Here is a 26,630-nt window from a genome sequence, read left to right on the forward strand (position 1 = left end):
CTGCAGAAAGGAGGGCCGGCAATCACGCACCGCCGCGACCGACGGCGCGAGATGGCAGCGTGTGCAAAAATTCTAGGGGGCACTTTGGACCAATAAACTACGATGAGGCGAAAGTCGCTATTGCGTGGTGGTCCGAAGACCTCCACTACGGTACCTCTTTCTCTCTTTTTTCACTCCCACCTTCCTCATTTTCCTTGCGGCACCGTTAAGGTGTCCGCGGAGAATTGTGACAAATATTGCGTTTTCTTTCCTGTAAACCAATTTTAAACGCCGCTGATGCCTGCTGTACTGCGTCAGCTTCTGTATGCCGTGTGGTGCGGCGTTCGAGCAAGCGGCAAATGAAAGGCGCCACACAGACACCTTGGTCAGACGCCCGGCGCGGTCAGCTTCGTATATGCGTGAATCGCCTGGTGACGTGCATGACCAGTCGTGACGTCATGGTCGCATGTGAAATCATCGTGACGTCAGTTCCGGTTATTCGACGTGTCGGAGACGACTTCCGGTGGATCGGACGTCACACCGTTCCCGTGGTTATATCGAAATCCGCGCTATTTCGACGCAACTTTGACATTTTTTACTACAATTAATTAACTCATTTCTTTACAGTTATCAAAGATGGCTTCTAGGTTTATTTTTTCTCCTCTACCTGATGCAACCCTTCTTTTTCTTCTATCTTTATTAGTTCTCACTAACGAAGCCGTTACGAACGGACGGACACAATCGTGCCCGCGAGCATGAGCCATTAAAGGCTTTCGCCTTAATTAATATGCCTACCTAACATGTCCCCCCCCCCTTCCCCTTCTTTTTTCTCCCCTCGGTGCGCAGAACATGTGGTGTGTGAGGACGAGTTCAAGTACGCCCTGTTGGCCAACAACTGCCTCTGTCCCGGTGCCTCTACGCTGGTCACGCTCCTGCTGCATACGTCGCGCGGACAGTGAGTGCTCCCTCGCGCCTCTCCCTCCCTAGATTTAGAGGAAAGGAAGGAGAAAGACCTCCGGAGATGGAGCCCTATACTGTTGTGACGTTTTCACTGCCCTCATTTCACACTGTAGCCAGGAAAAGGCAGCCTCTCCACGGTCAGTGTATTTCTGCAGTTCCAGTTAACTCTAAAGGAGGGGCAGGGTGTAATCGATGTGCAAGCATGTCTTTCGAACGCTATGGATCGAACAAACCGGTCTAAAATCGCGGCTAATAGCCCAGAATGCGCTGTTAATCGCCAAGCCAGCATTTCACGTATTCAGCGAAGAAAGCCAGCAGTTGAGAACAAACGCACTCACCACGTAGGTAACAGACGCTGTCTAAGTACCTTGATAGTTTGTCCTCATGTACAGTCTTTTCCAAAAGTAACTCGACTGCAGGGTAGGCTTCGCACTTATATAGTGGAGCCGTTACGGTTTCCTTGATGAAAAGGCCTTGAAAGGTGAGGACAAAGTTTCTCCTTACCTCACAGAGATTTGCTGCTTAAAAGGAGATAAAAATGTTCCACTGCGTGGAATAAGCAAACGATGCAGCGTTGATAAATGCTGTACATTCGGCTTTCTTTTCTTTGACAACGACTTTCAAAGCTGTTGCAGGCTGAGCAACAGATACAGTGTGATAGGTGGCTTCGGAAAAAAATTGCAACGTTTACGTAAACTAGAGAAGACAGTGCAATCGGTGTCATAAATATGAATCGATGAACGTTTTAAGTGATGAAAAGGCCAGCACAGCTGCGATACGCTTCGGGAGCAAACAGAGGCACATATGTTGTGCTGCCAGTGATTCCGTGCAGGTCGCACTGCGCTGCGCGGAGCCGGTACTTCATGACGTGTTCAGGAACTACCAGCATACGCTTTCAAAAATTAGAAAAAATGTTTCTTAGCTCAGTACAATAATTTGCGCTGTACAGGCTACCAGCATGAGCAGGTTGCTTTAGGTGTGACAGCTTATACGTACCCGGTCCATCGCTACGAGGAGCACTTGTGGCTGTGCGATCGGGTACCACTGGTACGGCTGGAGCTGTGCGGCATGAACTGTACCCTACTAATTCAGTTCAGCAGCACATTAATCGAGATTTGTAAATACGAAGTTTGGACCACTGCATCTGTTACAGTTAGGTACGTCGGATATTGCATACCAGCTAAAGGTAACCTAGCTTTTAAGAAGGCAGAGTGTACTAGTCCAGTGAAACCGACTAAGGGCTGTTGATAGTCCCGTGCCCTAAGCTGGCTTCTTTTCTTCTTTGTTGTCCATATTTTAACAATTTGCTAATTAGAATAATTGGTAGCTTTTCAATTGTTGGCTTCAAGAATAATTTGTAAATTCCGAAGCTGCAAATGGCCTCGAAAAACAGCTGGTAGAAAAGTTTGCAATATTGTGTACCATTTTTGTAAAGTATCTTTTTACCGAGCCTAAAAGGTAACTCGCACCGCTTTAAGCGGCAAATGAGAACAGATTGCACGTTCATTGATTTTGTAGTCTTCTAAAAGCTCGCCTAAGGAATTCCTTGATATCTTCAAACTTTTCGGTTTTATTTTCCGTTACTGGTTTATAGAATGATTTGTCTGATAGTTACTTTTCTGCTTTATACTGTAACCGGTTCTATTCGTGATAACGATCGCACATCCCTTGTCAATTTGCTTATTATCATATCAAGGCGGTTAGCTTGACTCTTTTGCGTGGAGGATCCCGTGAAACTGTTTGTTATGTTCACAAACCTTGCAGGTGAGTTGTGATATCGCAATGTACAGTCACGATTTGAAGGATGGTCCGCAACTCCGAAAGGGTATAACATGCAGTGCCAGAGTTTACTGTTAGAATTTTGAATTTTCTTTTCTTTTTCCGCCACATTTCTCCCTCCTCCCTTTTCGGTTTCTAGCTGAGGGGCATTCTGGTACCTCTTTTCTAGTGCCTATAAATACTGCCGTGTAACAGTCACTGATTACTGCGTCAATGCTCGGCCCCAGTTTAGAAGTGAACATATATGCTGTGTTTTTAGGCATGCTTCTATCTACTTAATGTACCAAGTGCCCCAACGAAATGCAACCAAACTTTCACAATAGACAGAGTTTCTCAGGTCAGTGAAACACACGTTGAAATTTCGATGGCATAGACTGCAGTGTTTGTTTGTTTTTTCTTCCAAGTTTATTCATTAGTAAAGACTAATTATCTAAGTTTTTTCAATTACTGGCGCTGGCAACAAAATTTCAATTGTGAAATCGTAGATAGTGTCGAAAAGCACCTTATTGAAATGTCTGCGCCAAGCTACGGTTGCAAATAAGGCAGTGCGTCATGTATTTACTTTATGGTCATATGCTGGATATGGACAAGGGTATGCATGTTATTTGTTACTGTACAGGCGTCCGACGCGATCTAATAAAATCATAACTCTTTTTTTTTTTTTTTTTTGCAGAAACGGGGTAATTAAAATTTCATTTTTTCTTTGTTTTTTCCCCTACCGACGATAAGTGAATGGAATGGGCTCATCACCAGTATAATAGAATTCCCGACCGTCAGACGTTCCTCAACATGCTCAACAAAAATTTCCGAGGGACACTTGAGCTCCTCGTTAAGAGTGTAACGGGACAGCATTGAATGGCCCCTTCAGCGGTCTGTAGTCCTCTTGGCACATCAATTCGCTGACACAAACATTCTTACTTTTTTTTTATTTTTCGTGTCATTTATATATATTCCTAATGTTATCATTTTTATTCGCTACAAGACACACGAGGCTTCCTTTTAACCAAGGCGAACGAGCGTGCCTCAATCGCCTAGGGGTAGAGTGTCTGACTCGCGACTCAAGTGAAGCATAGAGAACTTATTGTGTTGAAAAGGTGAAATAATAGCGTAGTCAGTGATTAGAAAGTAGGAGAGTAAACAACCAAGGATTCGAATCCGCGACTGCCGAATTTCTGTCCGGTTTCCACCAACGGCATGTGATAGCTTCTCATTTTTCTTTCTAATCGTTTATCTTCACGATTTCATTGTAACTTCTCACTAACCAGTCGCCAAAAAATACCCTGTGCTTTACTTTGTGACAGTGGCTGTTGGCTATCTTCGGATGCGTTGGTTGACAGGTTCGATTCCCATCTTTATTAATCTCAATGCCCTTTTCAGAGCAATTAATTTCCTTTGTAGTTTTATATGTCCCAGTGACGTTTGAGTCGTGTTGAGACCTTATAATTACATTTTATCTCGTATTTTGTTTACTTTCGATTCCACGTGACATTTTTCCTCTGTGTCCGGATGTTCTTGACGCGGCCGACGCCAAATACGACGCCCAGTTATCCGCTGAATGGGACCCTTAACATTATTACGTTAACGTTGAAACGCGACAGTACTACCTTAAATTTGTTTAACTATACGCGATGCCTGCCCTGTCTGCTTCTCTCGCCTGCCCGTCGTTATCGTCGGTAGATACTATTCACTGCTTAAGCGACCAAGCCTGCCTTGTGTTGCTATGCATGCCAGTATAAATGGCATGCCTTTTCCTGTTGTTATCGAACCGCTTTTTGCCCTCCCTCCTCCGAATATTCTCTCTCTCTCTTTCTCTCTCTCTCTCTCTCTCTCTCTCTCTCTCTCTCTCTCTCTCTCTCACACACACACACACACACACACACACACACACACAATTTTTCCGTTCTTTGTCGGGGGTTCCTGTGCACAACGTATGGTGACTTAGGAATGTTTCATTGTCTGGTGAAATCTGTACAGTCTTTTCAGCGAAATTATTTCTTTCATAATTTGATTGATTGCCTTTAATTTATTTTTGTAATGATTTTTCTTACTCATCATAATGTTCATGTATATCACCTTGCCCACTTGCCGAAAGCTTAAATTAAGGCCGGCACTGTCTTCTAAGTGAATAAATCGAAAAATTTGAATGGGCCTTTCTAAATTTCGGCTTCCTTAATCAACAGATTAATGTCGTATTAGACCATATCACGGGCTACTGCGCTTCCTGTAGTGCGCATTTGTCTTCATGCGCCGCAATCAAAAATTTAAAAGTGGGACGGCGGAAGACGTTTCACACGTTCACAAATAATTTTCCCGAATACTTGAATATTAAACGAAACGCGCCTATACAACACAAGATGTATCTATAGGCAGAAAACAGGTTCTAGCCTTGAGAACACATTATTGATTCAATATACTTTTTATTAGTCATTAATACTGAATGGTTTTTTCCTGCGGCCGCAAAATGCAGCCGGATCATAATGGAGCGGGTACCATCTGTAATGCTTCCAAAAATACTTTTGTGCTGCTAGATGAGCCCCGGGCATCACTTTCTAATTCAGAAAGGGCCTTAAATGAAACTTTAATGGTTCTGTGCGACCGTTGCGAACAGTAGCGCATCGCTAGAAATCTAAGTGCTGGCATACATAAATTACGCGGATTCCATTTTCCGAGGGAATGCGTCAACCGCCACAGTCCGGGCGAACTCTGCGGCTGTCTTGAGAGTAGCGATAATTCTTTCGATTATGTGTTTGTTTCATTTCTTTTTGTTAGTGACCCTGTAGGCCGCTGCTAAAAAAATCGCCGGAGATCTCAAAGCCGTCTTCACTATCGGTGATTTTCGCGGCCTAGATATGGCTAAGTTATGGATAAGTAATCTTAAGGTAAGCGGAAGTAAAATGAGGCTAGTCTAAACATTTTACCAAAATCTTGCGTTTGTCTGTCGATGGTGGTAACCGCGTGCGAGCGAAACAGCCTCTTATCTCAAGGATGTATCAATAATTAGCAAGCGGCAAGCAAAATTTCTCTCTGGCATTCAAAAGAGGGCTGGTATGAAAAGAGCTGTATACGGTCAACCAGTGTAGAACCCGCGTAAAAACTATAGGTCAGGCAAGAAATACCGAGCGATTGACAATTTTCCACACTGTTTCACAGAAAGCAGACAAAGGTTGAACCGTGCTAAACCCAAGTAACCCAAGCGAAAGCGGCGGCACGTTTCACTCGACCCGTCGTCTCGACGGACGGGGTTCCGACCTGTCGTCTTCGCAACTTGTAACGCGGACAATTCACGCGTCGTCTCGCCTGTATCGCCTATGACGACTGCTGCCGTTAAATTGTCGAGAGCTGTTGCGATCCGCTGGCACCGGCTAAGAGGCAGCAGTGGCTATTTAAGCAGAGCAAGCATGAGTGAGTGTCGCGGCTCCAGCGTAGATGTGTTTGAGTGACGTCATGGTTATTACGTGCACGACTAGGCAGAAGCGAACGCGCGGTTGCCTCGGTTTTGGCGGTGGCACACGGCGGATGAATGACTTCATAGCTGTCACGTGGTTTCTCGTCGGTGCATGGTCAAATACGCGTACACGGCGCACACGGCAAAGCAGCTACAGGGGGGAGTATAGAAGTTTTCACTTTTAAAAGTGTGGTAGTCACTGTCGCTTCAGTTTGCAAAGGTGCTGCCTTTTGTGCTTTCTCGTACTCGTACACTTTATTAGCCGTGTAATATCTTAAATGTAAATATATGCGTACTTTTTTAGTCTTCGGTAGACGTTGAAAGCGAGAATAATTAATTCGCCTTTTTCCGCGTACCGTTTTTTTGGAGCACCTAACTGCGCCTTGTACTGTCATTTCACGTGACAACTTTAAGCTGCCGTTCATTAAACAGAGAACCCGGTGCAGTTGTGGTGTGCCGACACATTAAAAATTGCCCCAAAGGGTTGTAATGACCCGCCGAATTGCAATTGGTTAAAACATCGCAAATTTTGTTCTCTCAAGCCACCGTTGAGAGCAGAGCAATAGTGGCGTGCAAATGCCCTATTCACGTAATTGTTTTTGTAATTCGTGGGCTTTATTCGGAGCTCTGAAAAAAGACACGCGTGAGGCTTGTTATAGCAAAATAAATGGAATGAGAGTTTCTGAAGGTGCTCTCCAACTATGCAAATCGCATTTATTGTCTAAAGTCAATTTTAAGTAAATTAAACAGAATAACCTAATTAACTAATTACATAATTTGAACAAAAATTTTCCTTTGATGCGCAAGAGGGCTGGCATGTATGCAACAGATTTCCCTGGCTATCTAAAATTTTTTTAACCCTTGGTCCAAGTTAGCTGGAACATCGTATATATATATAATATTCATTCCTCTGATTCGCCGTGTTTTCGAGATTCACAAAATTTCTGACGGAGAATAGGATGTTATTTTTGGTGCCTTACAGCTTCGTTCAGTTCCCGAATTCTTGAGAATTTAACGTACAAGTCATCCAGAACAGCCAGATCTTTTTAAAAGAAAGCCTGTTTTGAAAGTTACAAATGACCAAGAAAAAAAAAAGCTTGGAAGCTTCTCAGCGCCTCACAGTAGCACAGGGACAATATTATCCCTTTTTCGCCCTTGACACTTGATTCGATCACAGCTCGAAGCACAAGCACCCTCGCTCTGCCGAAATTAGACAGAGTGCACTTCTTAGTAGAGGTTATATAAGCAGTTACGTTGAAAGGCGCGGTAGCCGTCTTACAGGGGGTGGAGACCCGGATGACGTAGGGATTGATGAAGTGTTGAGGTGGGCAGAGATTTAAAGAAAAAAAAAAGCTGCAGGCGATCAGTCCGATTCATGCAGCGGTGTACGTGTTAGCTTTACTGTCTGCTTGCCGTTTGCGTCTACTGCACACAGCTTTACACTGCTAGACGATACAACTACTTATTTGAATTTTGTTGTTTTCACCGCGCTCTTGCCGTGTCGAGAGGCTTCTGGGTTAGTCTTCCGATGCACCATCTGGGCCAGAAAGATGTCCGGAAAAGGGGGGCTTCGCGTGCCTGCGCCGGACATTTTCTGCGATAATGGGCGTTTTATGGTTAACCTAAAAAGAAATTGACAAAGCTTGCGTTAACTCTCGCTGAAGTTGCAGCAACAAGCGCAACTACGGTATCTTCATCGCCTTATATTTTCTCTTTGCTGCCCTTGTAACTTAGAATGAACCGGGAAGCTGGGGAAAGGAGACGAAGGGGGGGGGGGGGGGGGGGGGGGGCAACGCTTTTGTTGCGTCACGACGTGCGGCGGATCGCCTGGCAACGGTTAAATAGCCCGAGCGAGAGAAAAGCACCGGCGTCATGCGTAACTGCTCGCGTGTTTGACCCTGAATGGGCTGCTGTGAGAGGGTAGGAAATTTCCAAGCTTTTTTGTCAGTTTTTACAGGTAAAGGACGCGTTCTTTTAAAAGAATCTGGCTGTTTTGAATGACTTGTAGAATAAGTTTTCAAGAATTCGGGAACTGAAGGAAGCTCGTCGTAAAGAAAGTAAGGCACGGACAATAAGGCCTCATCCCCCGTCAGAAATTTTATCAACACCGAAAAGTGCCTACGAATCTAAAAAACCACAACGCAGAAAGAAAAATGAGTTATTCTCCTCCAGAAAGCGCGGATTTGTCAAATAATGACTTCTGTGGACCGCCACCTACAGTCTGTCTAAGCTCGTAAAGCACCACGACGAATTCGCAAACTAATGGAAATAGATGTAGTAGACGGTGGCTCACACAAATTAGTAGCATACTTTCAAGAAGCATTGATGAATAATTTATTAGGGTGCTCTGAGTAAAAACCACCGGGCTCTGAAACGCACCCCCGCCTGATGGGGCGTTGACAGGGTACGAACACACGCTTACAGAGGAAAATGGCCACTTCTTTTATTGTTTCTGTGTGGTAAACTGAGAGCTGTTGATTTGTCAGGCCTGTTCTCTATGGCACATAGAGTACTGGTGACCGGAGCTAAGTTCAAATAACATATAAGTTAGATGTGTTTGCCTCCACTTGGGAAATTATTAGTGATGACATGCGTGGCCGTTTTGTGCGTAGTGGAGTGTCGGCGTGCAGCCCGCACCCCTCCCGGCTGATAAAGTGTCTCCAATCAGAAAAAAAAAGGGGGGGGGGGGGGGGGGGGGGGCAGAATAATGCAGCGCAAAACGCGCCTCAAATGAGGTCCTTCAGCCAATAGCGTTGATCGGTTCTCATGGCGTGGTTAATCTCCTGGCGTGAAGTGGCGGGAGAGTGACAGGTGCGTCCGCGAAATGAGACTAACCGCGGAGTCATGACAGTCGGTCGACCCCATTGGTCGAAGTTCCTCCTTTGAGAAGTATTTATCGCTCTGTTCATCAGTTGTAACGACAGTACAAGTGTTTTCGCTAGAACCATTTACGCAGGTTACAGTGAACGCTCTGGCTGAAGTGTGACCGATTAGAAAGCGATCATCGGGAGCACGGACCGGAAATATCCGAATAGTAAAGAGTTTTAGCCCAGCCATGCGGCTAGTATACGGCCAGAATGGTTACGCGCTGCCATGCTTGCCCAACCGCACTCGCGATTAGGCAGTGGTTACCGTGTAATCTGCGCATTTACAGGTGTCCCTACTGGAACGCGTGCTCTCTGGAACAACTGCACTGCTTCGTCAGGGCTGCTGGTGTGGCTAATTTCAAAAGTGCGGCCATTATCAGCTGCCATGTTTACCGCATACACTCATACTTTACGCACGCCCATCTGCTGGAAGAGCGCGCCTCGAGGATAATTGTTTGTTGTTGTTTTTTTTTTCGTTCGCGTGTGTCGCTTTGCTTTAGGGGCACCGCTACCGTATACGAAGGTGCAAAGTCTGTCTAATATTAGGAGGTGTAGGTGAAGGGCATTTCTATAATAGGTATTTAATATGGCGAAAGATTAGGCGAAAGCCACTCCGATAACAAAGAAGAAATGTGGGCAGATGAATGGCTGTGAGGGGTCAGTGTCTTCTGCAGATGGCATATATTATTTCGCCTTTTTTTTTTTTTTTGTCGTTCTAGACTTTCTGTTGGGGCGGGAGACATCCAAACGCTTTGATGCGCGCCGTCATAAGAGAATTCATTACATAATTATGCAGGCAGGTGCATCTGCAGAAGACGAAGTAACGACAGTCCACAAGCGCAGAGAGAGAACACGTTGATCAACCTCAGTAGTGCAGGAAAGCCAGTCACCTTCGCACGATTGCCATACCGCGCATAACCGTGCCAAAAAGCGAAGGCAGGACCCTCGTCGTGATAGCCTTCGACAGTTTGCATCACTTTAAGCCTTTCCAAATGGTCCGAACTTTAGAATGGTACGCCTTGCAGTGACATCAACAATTATTTTGCTCACTCCCAACCTGTTCCTCTTTTTTTTTTCTCTCTCTCTCTCTCTCTTCAATTCCATAGCGCGGTAACTGTGCTTGCCTCTCCAGCGCTAGCTGAAACACGCCGAGTTTTTCCTCAGCTGCGCGCTCCCTTCTGAATGCCCCGTCGCAGGGAGGGCCAGACGTCAGCTGAAGAGTGGCACCGGTTGTACGGAAAGTGCTCGGGCAACGAGATTTACCACATCCGGCTGGCGGACAGCCGCTTCTTCGGCGAGTACGAGGGAAAGAGCTTCACCTACGCATCCTTCCACTCGCACAGGAAGTAAGCGGGCTTGTGTTTTTCTTTTTTAATACTTTCTCTTTTATCCCATCATTGCCTCCCGCACGCGAGCATATGAAGTTACCTCCAGAACGATCGTTCGACGCTTCTTCTGGCCGCAGGCCTAAAAGAGCACTGGTGACAGCGCCTCGTGGTGAGCGTCGGGTTTCCGAAGAACGCATGCTGGTGCTGCCACTGACAAACGTAAAGTCCAGGTCTCTGAGAATCCGCACTCAAGAACGTCACCAAGGGCGTTGCTCAAATCTTCTACTCTCTGCTTTCTCGTGCTGGATATATGCGTATGTTCAACGCATTGAGTAGTCCTGTGAATTGTGCGTAGTAAACGCATTACTTTAGCTGGCGCGCTAGCGTGAACCCCGCGAGCACGCATACCCGGCGAGCGCTTTCAGACACTGTACGAGCTGGAACAGTGTTCGACGCTATGCTCAGTCTATAGGCAGCCTCCGTAACTGAGAGTCGAACCCACGACCTCGGGCTGAGCCAACTGTCGCAACCCTGGTTCTGCGTGGCAGCTCTATCTCAGTACCAAGCAGAAACAAGCAACAACGACTAAATTCGTCATTTTGCCCGCAGATCATCCGGACCACTTTCACGTACCTTGAATAAGCCGGATGATTACGTGGTATCAAACAGCCTGAGTAAAACCTAGCTGCATACTAGTGGAACTTTTCCAACGGGTACTCACTGTAAATTTCTAGCGCTGTGCCTGGCTATCATTGGTAGTTTACCCGTCAGGATACGGCGGCGTGTTCTACGACTAACTTGCCGGACCTGCGCCCCAAAAGCGTGTTGTGTCTTCTAGAGGAAAGTAGGTCGACGTCGCAATCCTCTTCTCGCAGGTACGGCGTGGCCTTGGTGGGGGTTCAGACGGACGTGCACGGCCAGTGGCCGGTGCTACTCAATCCAGGGCCGGCCTACATCATGAAGGGATCAGACATCTGCTTCTACATGAACATCACCAAAGAGGAGAACAGCGCCTTCCTGCCCGCCGCTGGGGATGACGCCAAGCCCCAAGAGAGCGCAGAAAAGGCCGCCGCCGATGCCAAGGCTAAGACAGGTTCGTATACGCGGACGCCAAAACTTCAGCAACTTCTCTGAATACTCAGTCAAGTTTAAGAGCTGTGTATACCAGCCGTCGAACACAATATGTATATATACATTGTAATGAAGCGGTTTAGATGGTTTGCACAGCAATATATTTATCTTATCGTAGCAGCTACGAAGGCCAGCGTTCACAGCGGCAGCTCGAGCGTCGTCCGCTTTGTCGTCTTCACAACTTCATTGTCTTCGGCGCGTGACGTCTCTGTCTTCCTCTTCTTTCTGCTTTTACACTGGTCACACATCTCTTACAATATTTATTTATTTATTTATTTATTTATTTATTTATTTATTTATTTATTTATTTATTTATTTATTTATTTATTTATTTATTTATTTATTTATTTATTTATTTATTTATTTATTTATTTATTTATTTATTTATACCCACGTACACTCAGCTTCCTCCGTGTGGACACGGGCAATGCCGCAGTCGGTGGAGAGAAAATCGCAATCGTTTTTTTTTTCTTTGCTCAATCTAATCTTTTATGGTTTTATGAGATAGTAACCAACTAGCCCGACAACAAATTTTTCCAAAAACTGATACATATTTTGTGACAACGTTGTTTATATCTCAGGTCATAAATGAATTTGTGAAATGAAAATAAGAAAAAAGGTGTAATAAAATGATGAGAATAGGTTGGCCGATCTAATAAAGTCCAAGAGCGAATAATATGTGGCCCCTGCGTCCAAGGAATATAAGATGAAGGGTTGTTCGGCGAGGAACCCACTGCTACCAGATGCCGAATTCTCGTCGGCTTCGGTGGCAGAATACTGAGGCAGACATTCGCCCATAACAAGTGGTGAATGTCTGCATCAGTATTGCTACGCGGCATGAGACGTTCTGGGAGTTGCAAACTGGACATCCTCGGCGTGGATGCATTTAATCGTGGGCACTTTCATTTTTCTTTCACTATGCGCCGTTTCCAAGAGGACTTGTGAAGGTTTTTGGTTAAGTGATACGCAGGAGCGTCTTGTAATATTCGCCGTTAAGCTTAGGGACTTCAACAATTGCTACCAATTTTGTTTCTCATTTCTTGAAGCAGGCATGAAAATCAACGCGCTCTCCGTTCTTGAGTAATGTGCAGATGATTTTACTTTACCTTAGTACCCCCCACAATGCGCCGATAGCGGAGCACTGCACAGCCTGAAACCGAGAAATTACAATTATTATTTTACACTGGGAACCACTACTATATTTTATCAGCGTTATGGTGTTTGCTGTTGGCTTTTGCGTAAGGCAAATGCCTTACGCAAAAGGAAACGCGGACAGTATCAAAGAACCAACTACAATGCTCTTTGTGAAAATAAAGGGCTGATGATAACAAAATAAATGGGACGTGACTGCCAAATCAAAGTAACGCTGAATGGCTCTGACTGATATTAATTAGGATTAACCCCAATTGCAGTTTTCACGCGACTGCACAGCATATATATTTAAAATCGCAATGCTCATCGTGGGTTCCGGCGGCCATGGCCGAGCACTGGCTCGCGATCTTGTGTCGTGAATCTGTACATTTTTCGTCGCACACACCAATAATTTATTCTTGCAGAGAGCGGCAAGTCGCGGTTTGACTTCCGTAGTCGCAAGCAGCACCTGGAGGTTCCGAAGCCTGAAGAGGCGCGTGGCCGGCGGCCCAGCATCGCGCCCGTGCCTGACCTCGGCCAGAGCGATGAGGGCACGCAGCTGGACAGCGAGGACGACGCACTCGGCATCGAGGAAGAGAAGTACCTCGAAAACTCCTGGAATACGCCCGCCGAGGAGTCCGAGTGAGTGAGGATGCCCTTTTTTATTATTCGCAGACTTGACATGTGACATAGAAAGGGGCTGTCTTTAACCTAAAGTAAGTCGTGTAGTCTATTGTCTTCAAGAAACCGGCGCAAGCTCCGGCTCCTAATGTTGTCCAATAACCACAAGCAGGTCTTCCTTCCGTGTAGCCGGCAGTCCAACCTCTTGTAGTTGTCTTGTTCTTAATGGCTGTATCCTCGGGCATGTCCTTAAAAGGTGGAGAAGATCCGCCTGGCGGCCAGCCTTGGGTACTCAGGTCATGTGTTCGACATTGCATCTTCTTTAGAGCCCCATCAGCACGTCACTGACGGAGTAGGGGCCGGCCCAGCCCTAATACTTGTATAAGGTACAACTCCTCAATTCTCGTTAGGTTTTGAGGGAGGAGGTAAATGCACGGGGGAATCATTACAGGTGCACTTGTGTTAGGGGCTTGGTTCGCGGTCCCTTCGCCGTATTTAACGCTTCCGCCACCTTTGGGGGCACGAGAATTTCTCCGCGCATGTGCGTGTATGCCTACGTTGACCTTGCTGTGTAAACGACGCAAATGTGCTTATTAGCACAAGCATTTCGACGCATGGCAGCTCATTCGTGACAACCAGAAGCATGATATGCGCCTTCTTCCGTGTAATGTCCATCAACTCTTCGCAGCCAGTTGCGAAGGGCGCTCCTTCGGTGAGCTGCAGGTAACCACATTTTACTACGTGTCGGAAGATTACACTGTTTACCATCAATAAGTTCACAAAAACTCACAGTTGCCTCATAATTATTGTAAAAAAAAAAAAAAAACGCAGCCCATTGATTTTCTATGGCAGTTCTAAATACTCGCTGCAAACGCAAGGAAAACTATAAAAGTAAATTTGGGTCGCGCATCGGACGCTAAGGTAACTGCCATTAGCATGTACATACATAGCAGTATCTTACAATATCTCGCATTTGCCCCACAAATAAAAATGCAGCGGAATACTGAAGTTAGTGCGTAGGTTGCAATTGTCGGAGGCTTTCTGGACTGATAGTTCCCCAGAGGAGCCTTGTCCATTTCTTCTTTTTTTACGTTGTTAAGCGCGCTGTCTTTCTGCCTATTCTGTTGTAACTGCCAGTGGGTGGTAATCGAGTGCTTATGCGCAAGGGGCTCCCAATCATGATAAAGGACTACAAATTATGAACTTTTGATGAAAACTAAAGTGCACTTCGTGGCACTACGCTTTTCATATACCAGTATTTTTTTATTTATTTATTTTTTTTTTTTTCTGGGAGACAAATGCGAAGAAAGGCGAGTCTTATGTTTTCATCGCATTCGTGTCAGCCAGCCAGATCAAATGTCAGTGTCTCGGTGTTGCAGCGATATTTAAGCAGTTTAGCTGCAAAGTACGTAAGTCATCTGATTTCGACGGTTTCCAGATCTTTTACCTTAAGCATTCTCCTCGCGTTCGTGGGAGGAGAAATCCTAAGGAAGAATGTGTTGTGTTATTGCTGACCGGAAATGACACTCTTTGTGCAGGATTGTGAAAGGGTTCCCTCCGGTGACTCCGTATATTGGCGTCAGCCCCAAGCTCTGCTACTTGCTTAGAGACAAGAAACCACTGTGCTGCATGCAGCTCGCCCAGGCAAGTGCTCGTTTGAGTATCGGTGCCTCGTTACTCAGTGCAATATCCCCCGTGACGCAAGTCATGCTATAAAGTCACACCTCTACAAGGAAACTGATTATAACAAAACAATATGGTTACAAAGGAATTTCTAGTCCCCTTAGAAGCCCCATAGAAGCTCAAGTACATACCTTGTTTTTTAAGTATTAAAATTTTTCTACAAAGGGATATAGGAAACCGCGGCAAAGCACACTTTGTCGTCGATACGAGAAAGTTTTCACTCCGGCACGTACACCTCCGCCATGGCCTCCTGAACGATGTCACGCGGAGCTGTGCATGCAGTGAGCTTCACTTGCAAGGGTTTACCACGGTTGTTGGATTTTCTCAGTGCACACGGCCCGCTGTCCGCGCGCTGTGATTCTCAGGGGCCGCGTGCAGTTTAGTTTGGTTCCGCCGCGGGATCGCAAAGGTAATTCAACCTCACTTATTCGATCTCCAGCACCGAACGGTGTTGAAGCTACTTTGACCAATGTGCTTCTGCTTCGTGAGGTTAATTCATCACATGAAGGTGCTCGCGATAGAAATGCCACCGCTCGCCCTTTTCACTGCGGCCCCCACCCGGTTCATCACCTAGAAATCACGGCTACAAATCAAGAAACACGTCTCTCCCAGCTATCCTTATCCCTTCATGGCACCTTAAGCAAGTGCACCGAGAGCCCCAAGCACCCGACTATGGCTAAGTATAGGCTAACCACCCGAATATAATATAGCATCGATTTTCAGCGGGTAGCCGCTTCTTCCGAGGACGGCATGATCTTCGGAGCCTAGAAAAGGAGTTCATGAAGATTACTGCCGTATATGATCAGGAGAGACCTATTCCAAGCATTTAGTTTTATTCTTTACCTGATTGAATTACCCCGTTTCGTGTGGCTTCCCCGCATCGTGAATGACCGCGAAGACCACAATGGCGCCCACACACATTGCAGACATGCTAAACGCCAGCTGTGTTGTCCACACAGTGGTAGGTAAGCCCATTGTCGTGGGACGCTTGCGGTCAAGGTCGACTAAAGGCTTTGACGAAGTATGCGACAGTAACAAATAAACAGACGGGCCCTTTCGACTTCGTAATAAAAATACCTGGGAGCATAAATAGATAGTTCCGCGAACTTAAACAATCGGTTTCAGGTGCCGTTTTTCTTTCATGAAATAGATTTTCAGTGGGCGTATGAACAAAAGCGACACCATTACCAAGGCTTATGAAAGCTTTAATTTTATTTCGGCCGCAGCGTGGTGGTGCAGTGGTTAGGTCGCTCGACTGCTGTGCCCAAGGATTCAGGATCGCATCCTGGCTGCGGCGGCTGCTTTTCGATGGAAGCGAAAAATAAGGCACCCGTGTGCTGTGCGGTGTAAATGGATGTTAAAGAACCCCAGGTGGTCGAAAATTCCGGAGCCCTCCACTACGGCGTCTCTCATCGCCGAAGTCGCTTTGGGACGTTAAACCCCATAAACCAAGCTATTTCATTTTGCTTTCTTTCCTATATTCGTACGCGTGTTTCGGACCACTGTTAAATTAATAACACAAAAGCACAATCATCTTCAAATACGCAAGAATTGCGAGGATTAACCTTATCTTCTACGATAAGAAGAATCATGCTTTCCAGCATAACGCAAATGCCGTTCTATATCGCTGCCATGCATCCACCATTTGTATCCCGAGTGACAGCCATGTTTCAAACGATATTCTATGCATTTTGCGTTACGATTGTTGAATGACATGTCCTCTGTCACCGTGCAGCAATGCGACCACTGCGAGTTCCACAACGCGAAACAGTACAACTGGCCCAACCGATGCGTTATCCTGGCAGCAGACTTCGCCAGCAAGGGCATCTACAACTTCATTGTGCCTCTGCGAGCACACTTTCACAGTCCCAACAGCCTAAGGCCCATCGTGCTACTCCTGGAGAAGAAGTAATTACTCGGATGTTTCTGTCTCTTGCCTTCTCTGTTTTTATTTCGTTTCCTTCTCGTGAATCGGAACACTGTGAGCGTCACTGTGTGCAATTAATACGTCAGCAAAGAGCCCTCAAGAGATACGAGAATCTCTGCAACCTTAAGTTTTGTTTTTCTTAACACCGGCGAATGTGAAAGTCATTCGAGTCCTTACGCAGCAAAAATGGCGTGAAAAGTAGACGGCCGAGCTTTCGAAGCAAGTGAACCTAGTGATTAGTACACGCGGAGCTGCCGCTCGAAAATTCGAGCTTCGTCGGCAGGAAAATTGAAGCGGATCAGTTTAAGGGCCCTCAAGTCTCGAACGGCCCATGGCTTTCACCTCCTTTCAAATAAACCAAAAACTGAGAGTAACGCAGCCAGCTCGAAATGACAAATGTGGATTATTCGATGTGCCGTCTTTTTACAAGCAGATGCTGTACGCCGCTGTCTTCAAGCGCCTAATTAGCTAGACACGTATCCTTGTCTTGAGGAGCGCCGTGCGAGGAGAGCTTTACGCCAGGCCTACTCTACCGTGATGAGGGCCAGGCAGACTACACAGACTGCCTGCAGGCAGTCTAATTGTGGCCGTATTCGCCAAGAAAGTCTGGGCTCTGAAATTATCCGTGCAGCCTGCGGGAGCAAGTAACATTTGCGTTTTCCTTCTTTTTTTTTTTTTTTTTTGGCTTGCTAGACGACTGATGATATTCTGTGCGCAGCAAATAATGACAGTTTTAAAATAAAACCAATTCCACTTGTAACTGGCCACATTGGTTTCTTTTTTCTTTTTACTTCTTATTGATATAACGTGCAGTGAAACTGCAGAAATGTATGGCCTACACTACTTAAAACTAAATGGTATACTTGCGTGCGAACTCATGAGGAACAAATTTTTTATTTGTTTAGAATGAACACCATTTTTCAAGAATGTAAGATTTGTGTCAAAATTCAGCGGGCAACTGCAGGCTCTGCTGCTTAAGCGCATGCTGCTTGGGTCATGCAGATGAGTTCATTTCCGCACTTACCTTTGCTTCATTTTGGGAGACCTCATTCTTCTTAAACGTGCTACAGCTTTTTTAAAACTGGTTGTAACTTCAGTCGTAATGCTTCTTTTTCAGACCTCACGCGGCGTTTCTAGATGCCATTTCATGTTTCCCTTTGGTGTACTGGATGCAGGGTTCTATAGACGAGTGAGTGGAGCTGCTTATTTCTTTTTTATCATACTTTTGGCGCTGAACACGATCGCATAGGTAGGGATCCCGCTAAAACGATCAATGCAACTTCACGTTGCCTTTTTCAGCCTGGACGACCTGCTACGAGCAGGCATCAACCTGGCCGACAGCGTCGTAGTAGTAAACAAGGAATCATCCAACTCGGCCGAAGAAGACTATCTGGCTGACTGCAACACCATCGTTGCAGTTCAGACTATGTTCAAGTAAGGCCGCCCTGGCACTGCACTTTGACACGACAGGCGCGAACTATAGGACCAACACGGCGGTCGCTAGGGCGCTACGAGCACTGTCCCTTGAATAAATCAGCAACCAAAGTGTCATATGAATAGGCGGCCGAGTAAGAGGGGCACTGGTTCCATGTGCGGGCGGGGCGCTAATTTTGCGTTCGTGCGTATACGCGCAAAAAGGGATGTTCAGAATTCTTTAAACAAACGGTGAAGTTATTCGGTGCGCTTTACATTTCCAAACATTTCGCTTATCGCCGTAGAGCTGGCAAGGTTAGGTGTCAGATAACCGCTTCTATGAGTTAACATTAGCCACATCATTGTTAATTTCCTTTCTATTTTTGCGACCTCGTATGTACAGTCTTGGTCAAAAGTAACAAGTCCGGCGGGTTGGCTTCTCAGCCGTGTAGTGGGGCTCTCTTGCAGCGCCCGAGTTAAAATTCGGAGTGATGAAGACTGAAAGTTTCTCTCAATTTCAAGAGAGTTGGGAGTTGGCGATGCGTAATGGGTCGCATTGTATTGGCCAAAAACAGACCTATTAAAGCCTCAACTTTTGATAAAGGCTGCACCTCATCACTTAGGCTTCATTCGTCCACTATAGAGGGCGCCCCAGCGGAATGTCACTAAGCTTTTAAAATGTGGACGGAGTGTCCTAGCTGAGCGATCCCGACTGGATATTGTTGAGAGTCGCTTGGCCTGTAGTCTGCTTGATTTATTTTGTTTTCCCGAGCTGATTAACTAATAAATACTGATTAGGTGACTTTTAAAGTTGTGGCTTCTAGAATAAAGTGTTAATGGAGAATATTTAGATCATCCTTTAAAACTGCGAGCTTAAATACCAGTGCAATTAACGTAGCTTTATCTAGCGGTCATAAACCAAAGGCCTCGAAAACAATGTTACTCCATGACAGCTGCTGGCGCCTTACCTCCCACCCAGTGCACATGCCAAGTCACGTCAGGGACAGCGGTCCTGAGAGTATCGGGCTTTTTCTCTGAGACGCCTCTTGGGACGGTGAAGTAGCACATCTGTTAGGTGGTCGCCTTTCTTTTTTTTTTAATTTGGCGGACTTTTTTTAATGCCGGTAAAAAAAAATATATTTATATATATATATATATATATATATATATATATATATATATATATATATATATATATATATATATATATATATATATATATTGTTACTTAGCTGTATTCGCTGTTCGTGGTGAGGATGAAGAAGTGCAACAGACTCGGAGAAGACGACGACGCTGAGTGTTGTGAAATCGGTGCCCTCATCAACGTTAGTTGTGCGGACAGCTTTGGGACTGCAAATTTTCCACTTTTCCACGTAACATCTCTTGGTGGAGGTGAATCTGTTCGATCCCCCGTCACAAGCTGGATCTCCGCAGCGGCCGCCACATCGGAACCACCACGATGACTACCGACGCCTCTACCTCTACAACCGCCGCACCTGCTGTTGTAATGGCCCACCCCCGTGACCCCGGAACCTTCTGTGGGACCGACGACGTCGACGTACACGACTGGCTATCCCTATACGAGCGCGTGAGCAAGCACTGCAGGTGGGATGCCACACTCATGCTCGCGAATGTAATATTTTACTTGGCTGAGACCACGCGGGTGTGGTTTGAAACCCACGAAGACGAGCTAACATCTTGGGATATTTGCAAACAGAAGCTGCAGGACCTATTCGGAAAGCCTATTGGCCGCCACATTGCCGCCAAAAAAAGCGCTCGCCTCTCGCGCTCAAACGTCTACGGAGTCTTCTCACTTACATCCAAGACGTCCTGTCTCTATGCCGCAAAGTCGACCAAGGCATGCCTGAGGAGGATAAAGTCGGCCATATCATCATCATCATCATCATCAGCCTGATTATACCCACTGCAGGGCGAAGGCCTCTCCCATATCTCTCCACTTAACCCGGTTCTGTGCTAGCTGCATCCACTTGACCCCTGCGAACTTCTTAATCTCATCCGCCCACCTAACTTTCTGCCGCCCCCTGCTACGCTTTCCTTCCCTTGGAATACAGTTTGTTACCCTCAGCGACCATCGGTTATCCTCTCTTCGCACTACATGTCCTGCCCATGTCCATTTCTTCTTCTTAATTTCCACTAGAATGTCGTTAATTTGAGTTATTTCTCTGACCCACTCTGCACGCTTTCTATCTCTTAATGTTACCCCTACCATTTTTCGTTCCATAGCCCTCTGGGTTGTCCTCAACTTAAGTAGAACTCTCTTGGTTAGCCTCCACGTTTCAGCCCCATAGGTGAGTACAGGCAAGATGCAACTGTTGTATACTTTCCTCTTGAGCGATACCGGTAAGCTGCTAGTCATAATCTGCGAGTGCTTGCCAAATGCGCTCCATCCCAATCTTATTCTTCTTGTTATTTCCTTTTCATGGTCCGGATCTGCGGTTACTACCTGTCCTAAGTAGATATATTCGCCTACTACTTCCAGTATTTCGCTACCTAATGTAAACTCCTGTTCCTTCCCGAGGCTGTTGAACATTACCTTAGTCTTCTGCATATTGATTTTCAAGCCTACCTTTCTACTTTTCCTGTCTAGGTCATCAATCATTATTTGCAGTTCATCTCCCGAGTTGCTTAGCAAGGCAATGTCATCAGCAAATCGCAGATTACTGAGGTATTCTCCATCTAGCCTTATCCCTAACTGCTCCCATTCCAAGTCGGCCATATAGTAAAAGGCATTGCCGACAATGCGTTCAACCTCCTGTAGTGCAGGGATTGCTCCACCGTGGACTCTGTGCTACAGGTGTGCCGACGTTTCGAGCAGGCGAAACAGAGGCGCATATCTCACCGTTTCGACCGGCTGCCGAACACGGCTGCTAGCTCCTCCTGTATCGATATCCAGACTCCTCGACCGCCTGCTAACGAGAACACTTTGACACGCATTGTCCGCCAAGAGCTTGAGGCAATGACTCCCGTGGCCTCGCTGTCGCATACACCCGACAGCGCCCTGGCTACCATATCGCTTATTAAGGCTGTTGTTCGCCAAGAGGTTGCGAATATGGGCCTCCCTTCTACCAGCACCACCGACACCACGGATTCAGGACCTGCCCCTCCAGTAATTGCTGCCACCTCAACCAACGCCGGTTTCTCGCCCCGATATCGTTACCGCAACCCAAATGAATGGCGTACCCACGACAATCGCCCCATCTGTTTTACTTGTTCTCGCGTTGGCCACATTTCCCGCCACTGCCGTAGTCGCTACACCTACGTCGACCGCCGCGGATACTATGCCCCTCGCTATTCCCCACCTCGCCCCGACCAGACCCTTGCTGATCCCGGTTCCACTGTCCGTGCTGCCAACCGTTCACCATCCCCGCAAGCACGACGTTCGCGTTCTCCTCTTCCTCGCCGCAGTTCGCCACCGTCATATTCTGGCCACATACCGGAAAACTAGTCAATGCAGCTCCCGGAGGTGACGCTGCATTTATGACCCGGACCGAAAAACCTCTGTTGACCCCTGCCCTACAAAATAACCGTATCGACGTCCTTGTGGATGGAGTTCCCGTTTCTGCTCCAATTGATACAGGCGCCCAACTGTCCGTTCTGAGCTCCTCATTCCGCCGTCGCCTCAAGAAAGTCCTTACGCCAGCCGTCTCGTCCACAGTTCGCGTCGCCAATGGCAGCCCTGCTGCCGTGGTTGGCATGTGTACGGCGCGAGTTACAATTGCTGACCGTCATGCCCCAGTGTTGTTCGCCGTCCTACATGAATGCCCCCACGACGTTATCCTTGGCATTGACTTCTTAACAGCCCACTCTGCCCTTATTGACTGCTCTAGCGTCCTACTTCGCTTGGACCTTCCGCTCTGCTCTGAAGACCCCTCCTGCTCACCCCGCCTTCGATCAGCACAATTTAGCCGCCTTCCTCCTGAAACTGCCGTTTACATCCCTATGTCGCCATTTCCACCCGTCCCAGATGGCGATTATCTCGCTTGTCCCATTACTGATGTCATGCTGCAGCGGCACGTCACCCTTCCTCATCTAATTGTGCACATCTCCCAGAACCGCACCACTCTCCCTGTCCTTAACTTCAGCTTTTCAACTCAAGTTCTGCCCGAGGGAATTTCATTAGCTGCGCTGTCCCCGATTACCGATTGTGCCATTTCAGCTCTGTCTACAGATCATACAACTGCCGTCCCTGCCAACAACCCCTCGTCGTTCACATCGCGCCCTGATCCGCTTAACAGCATGATTGCAGCTGATCTGCAACCTGAATTCGCCGCTGTGTTACACAAGCTTTTGTTTACCTACAGTGACCTTTTCGACTTCGGTACCCGCCCATTGGGTCAAACGACAGTTGTCACCCACCGCATTGGCACCGGTGACGCCAGTCCTATTCACAGGCGGCCCTATATCGCGTTTCGCTTGCCGAGCGACGCGTCATTCAAACGGAGGACGAAAAGATGTTAGCGAACGACATAATCGAGCCTTCCAGTAGCCCCTGGGCATCCCCTGTCGTGTTGGTCAAGAAGAAGGATAACAGTTGGAGATTCTGCGTTGACTACCGTCATTTGAATAAGATAACCAAAAAAGATGTATATCCTCTTCCGCGCATCGACGACGCGCTTGATAGTTTGCACGGAGCCAGCTCCTTTTCATCCATCGACCTTCGTTCCGGCTACTGGCAGATTTCTGTCGACGAGAGAGACCGTGAAAAAACAGCGTTCATCACCCCTTACGGCCTTTATCAATTCAAAGTCATGCCTTTTGGCCTATGTAACGCCCCTGCAACTTTCGAACGGATGATGGACTCATTGCTGCGCGGCTTCAAGTGGACGACTTGTCTTTGTTACTTAGACGACGTCATTGTTTTCTCGTCCACTTTTGACAGCCACCTCTCTCGCCTTTCTACCATTATCGAGCTATTCCGCCGCGCCGGCCTTCAACTCAACTCAAAGAAATGCAGTTTCGGCCATCGGGAAATCAAAGTGCTTGGTCACTTGGTTAATGCTTCCGGTGTTCAGCCTGACCCTGACAAGATACGTGCCGTCAGAGATTTTCCCACTCCGCGTTCATCCAGCGATGTCCGAAGCTTTATTGGCCTATGTTCTTATTTCCGACGATTCGTCCCGAACTTCGCAGTCCTTGCTCGTCCGCTCACCCAACTCTTCAAGAAAGACGTTTCATTATATTGGGGGCCTGAACAACTTGCAGCTTTCTCAGAGCTTATTGCTGCTCTAACTACGCCACCAGTCTTGGCCCACTTCAACCCTTCCACCAATACTGAACTCCGTACCGACGCAAGTGGCCATGGAATAGGAGCTATACTCGCTCAGCGACAACACGGCCGTACAAGGGTGATTGCGTATGCCAGCCGCCTCCTCTCAACACCCGAACAAAATTATTCTATTACAGAGCGAGAGTGTCTGGCGCTTGTCTGGGCTATTACGAAATTCCGCCCTTATTTGTTTGGCCGCCATTTTACTGTGATAACAGACCATCATGCCTTGTGCTGGCTTTCCTCTCTCAAAGATCCTACTGGCCGTTTGGGGCGCTGGGCGCTGCGATTACAAGAATACACCTTTTCCGTCGTGTACAAGTCCGGCCAGCTTCACCAAGATGCAGACTGTTTGTCACGTCATCCCGTCGACTCCCCTAGTCCTACAGACTCTGACGATGATGCATATGTCTTGTCTGTCTCCGCCTTTGCCAACATTGCCAAGGAACAGCACTTAGATCCTTCTCTTCACTCCATTATCCTCCGTCTTACCTCCGACCGCACTGACCCATCTCTCGCCTTATTTGTGCTCCACGAGAACACCCTATACCGACGTAATATGCGACCAGATGGCACAGACCTTTTGCTCGTCGTTCCACAACACCTGCGTTCCACCATCCTTGAACAGTTCCATGATGCTCCCACGGCTGGCCACTTGGGTGTCTCTCGCACATACGACAGCCTGCGCCGACGTTTCTACTGGCCGGGGCTCTACCGCTCTGTCCAGCAGTACACTGCCGCGTGTGAACTGTGTCAGCGTCGGAAGAAGCCCACAATTTTGCCTTCAGGTCATATGCAGCCAATACCCATACCAACTGACCCATTTTCCCGTATAGGCGTTGACCTCCTTGGCCCCTTTCCAGTTTCCACCTCGGGGAACAAATGGATCGCCGTCGCCACCGATTACGCTACTCGATACGCTATTACCCGAGCCATCCCGACCAGCTGCGCCACAGACGTCGCTGACTTCCTTCTAGAAAACGTAATTCTTCATCATGGTGCTCCTCGCGAACTACTAACTGACCGTGGCCGCTGTTTCCTGTCGCGAGTGGTTGACGAAATTCTCCGTTCGTGCTCCGTCCGCCACAAATTCACCACCGCATATCACCCCCAGACCAACGGCCTCACGGAACGTCTAAACCGTACCCTCACAGACATGCTGGCCATGTATGTGTCTGACGACCATCGAGATTGGGACGTTCATCTCCCCTTTGTCACATTCGCCTACAATTCATCTGTCCATTCTACCGCTGGATACTCCCCATTTTATTTATTATTTGGCCGACACCCGTTACTACCCTTCGACACCTCTCTACCCGCGGCAGACGCCACCAGTACTTACACCAGTGATGCCGTCACCCGCGCTCATGATGCCCGCCGGATAGCTCATGCCAGGCTCTCTGCATCCCAAGACTCTCAAAAGATCCGGTACGACAGCCGCCACCGTGATGTCCACTACACTCCTGGATCTCTCGTTTTGCTGTGGCTCCCGTGCCGTCTAGTGGGCTTGTGTGAAAAACTTTTGCCCCGTTACACTGGCCCTTACCGTGTTTTGCGCCCAGTGACCGACGTCACCTACGAAGTTGAATCTGTGGTTCCGAAGTCCCCGTCCACAGCTCCAACCTCCGAAATAGTGCATGTGTCCCGTCTAAAGCCCTATCATCCACGTTCTATTTCGCTAACATAGACCGCACCGGGACTGTGCTTTTCCCGCGGGAGGGGGGGTAGTGTTACTTAACTGTATTCGCTGTTCGTGATGAGGATGAAGAAGTGCAACAGACTCGGAGAAGACGACGACGCTGAGTGTTGTGAAATCGGTGCCCTCATCAACGTTAGTTGTGCGGACAGCTTTGGGACTGCAAATCTTTCACGTAACAATATATATATATATATATATATATTGGTGCAAACATTTCTGCTGACTGCTTTTCATGGCGATCTACAACTTTCGTACCGGCACTTTGTTATTTACACCAGTAATTTAAGATTGAGCCGATTGTGTTGACTATTTAAATTTGCAGAACAAAAAAAAGTACTGCTCATTAGGCCACGCGACTCTCAACGGCACTCAGTTGGTTTTACTCGCCTGGCACTGCCTTTTTTTTTTTTTCAACTTGGTGACTTTTAGCAGAGACACGCGGTGTATAGTTTTTGTTATTTTCTATCCCACGCTACCACTCCAGCCCTCTCTAGTACGTCCACTAAAAACACCGACGATACTATAGAAGCGCAGTTGCATCTTCGCTTGTCTGCCACCTGAAGTTTGTCCCCCTTCCCTCTTCTCTGGACAGATTCTTTCCCAGTGTGCGCATCATCACCGAGTTGAGTCAAAGCAGCAACATGCGCTTCATGCAGTTCAGGGCGTTCGACACGTACGCGCTCCACCTTTCCAAGATGGAGAAGGTGAGCCTGCTCAACCAGGTAATGTGGCCGGATCCTATGCTTACGTGGCTGGCGCCTTCCATTCGGCCCAAAACACTGGCGATGAGAGTGACGAGACGTGCAAAAGGCGCCGAATGACTGCGCCCGCTACTCTGGCATTTTTTGTGCATCTGAAACGTGCTCTTACACACCTGCTTTGTCTCGGCTTAGCGCTAAGCTCTCTCGCAGCTATTGCCCCATGCAACGCAACATAGGTATGTGCTGCCTTTTTTTTGACCCTAAAAATGACACCTGAAAAGAAAAAGTAGCGTTGAACAGAGATTGCTTTTCATTGCTGAGAAAACGCTGGGAGAAGAGACCCAGGATGGTTCGCTTGTCAAGTCTTCCATCCTAATTTCTACTTGTGAGATCGGTCAGTGAATACATTCGTTGGTCAATTACCTGCAGTTGGTCCGAAAAGACGAGCAATTATTATTCGAATATATCAAACATCTGAGGAAGCTCGTGCAGCTGCAAGTATTTTGTGACGAACGCGAAATATTTTGCGCGGTCAACACAAAAATAAAAATCTACGCAACCCCGCTTTTAGGTGTTTCGGAGCAGATATCAGAGGCCTCGATGGAAACAAGAACAAACAGAGGTTACTGCGAAGAAAAAAATTAGAAGTTGGACAACTTTCATGTAAGTACGTGTCTTC

General features: G+C 47.2%; 1 protein-coding gene across 1 annotated transcript in view; it reads left to right on the forward strand.

The window, feature by feature from the left end:
• The window catches only part of SLO2 (slowpoke 2), an 86,911-nt gene that overhangs the window by 22,366 nt on the left and 37,915 nt on the right, over positions 1-26,630 (forward strand). The window contains exons 8-16 of the mRNA XM_084587610.1: positions 826-934; positions 10,227-10,376; positions 11,234-11,451; positions 13,046-13,262; positions 14,780-14,885; positions 16,660-16,832; positions 17,969-18,040; positions 18,151-18,285; positions 25,843-25,954. Of these exons, the coding sequence (XP_084443736.1) occupies positions 826-934; positions 10,227-10,376; positions 11,234-11,451; positions 13,046-13,262; positions 14,780-14,885; positions 16,660-16,832; positions 17,969-18,040; positions 18,151-18,285; positions 25,843-25,954 (1,292 nt within the window). The remainder of the gene's footprint in view (positions 1-825; positions 935-10,226; positions 10,377-11,233; positions 11,452-13,045; positions 13,263-14,779; positions 14,886-16,659; positions 16,833-17,968; positions 18,041-18,150; positions 18,286-25,842; positions 25,955-26,630) is intronic.

This window comes from Amblyomma maculatum, chromosome 1 (assembly GCF_055883805.1).
Source record: "Amblyomma maculatum isolate TAMU_Amacu chromosome 1, ASM5588380v1, whole genome shotgun sequence".
Lineage (NCBI taxonomy): Eukaryota > Metazoa > Arthropoda > Arachnida > Ixodida > Ixodidae > Amblyomma > Amblyomma maculatum.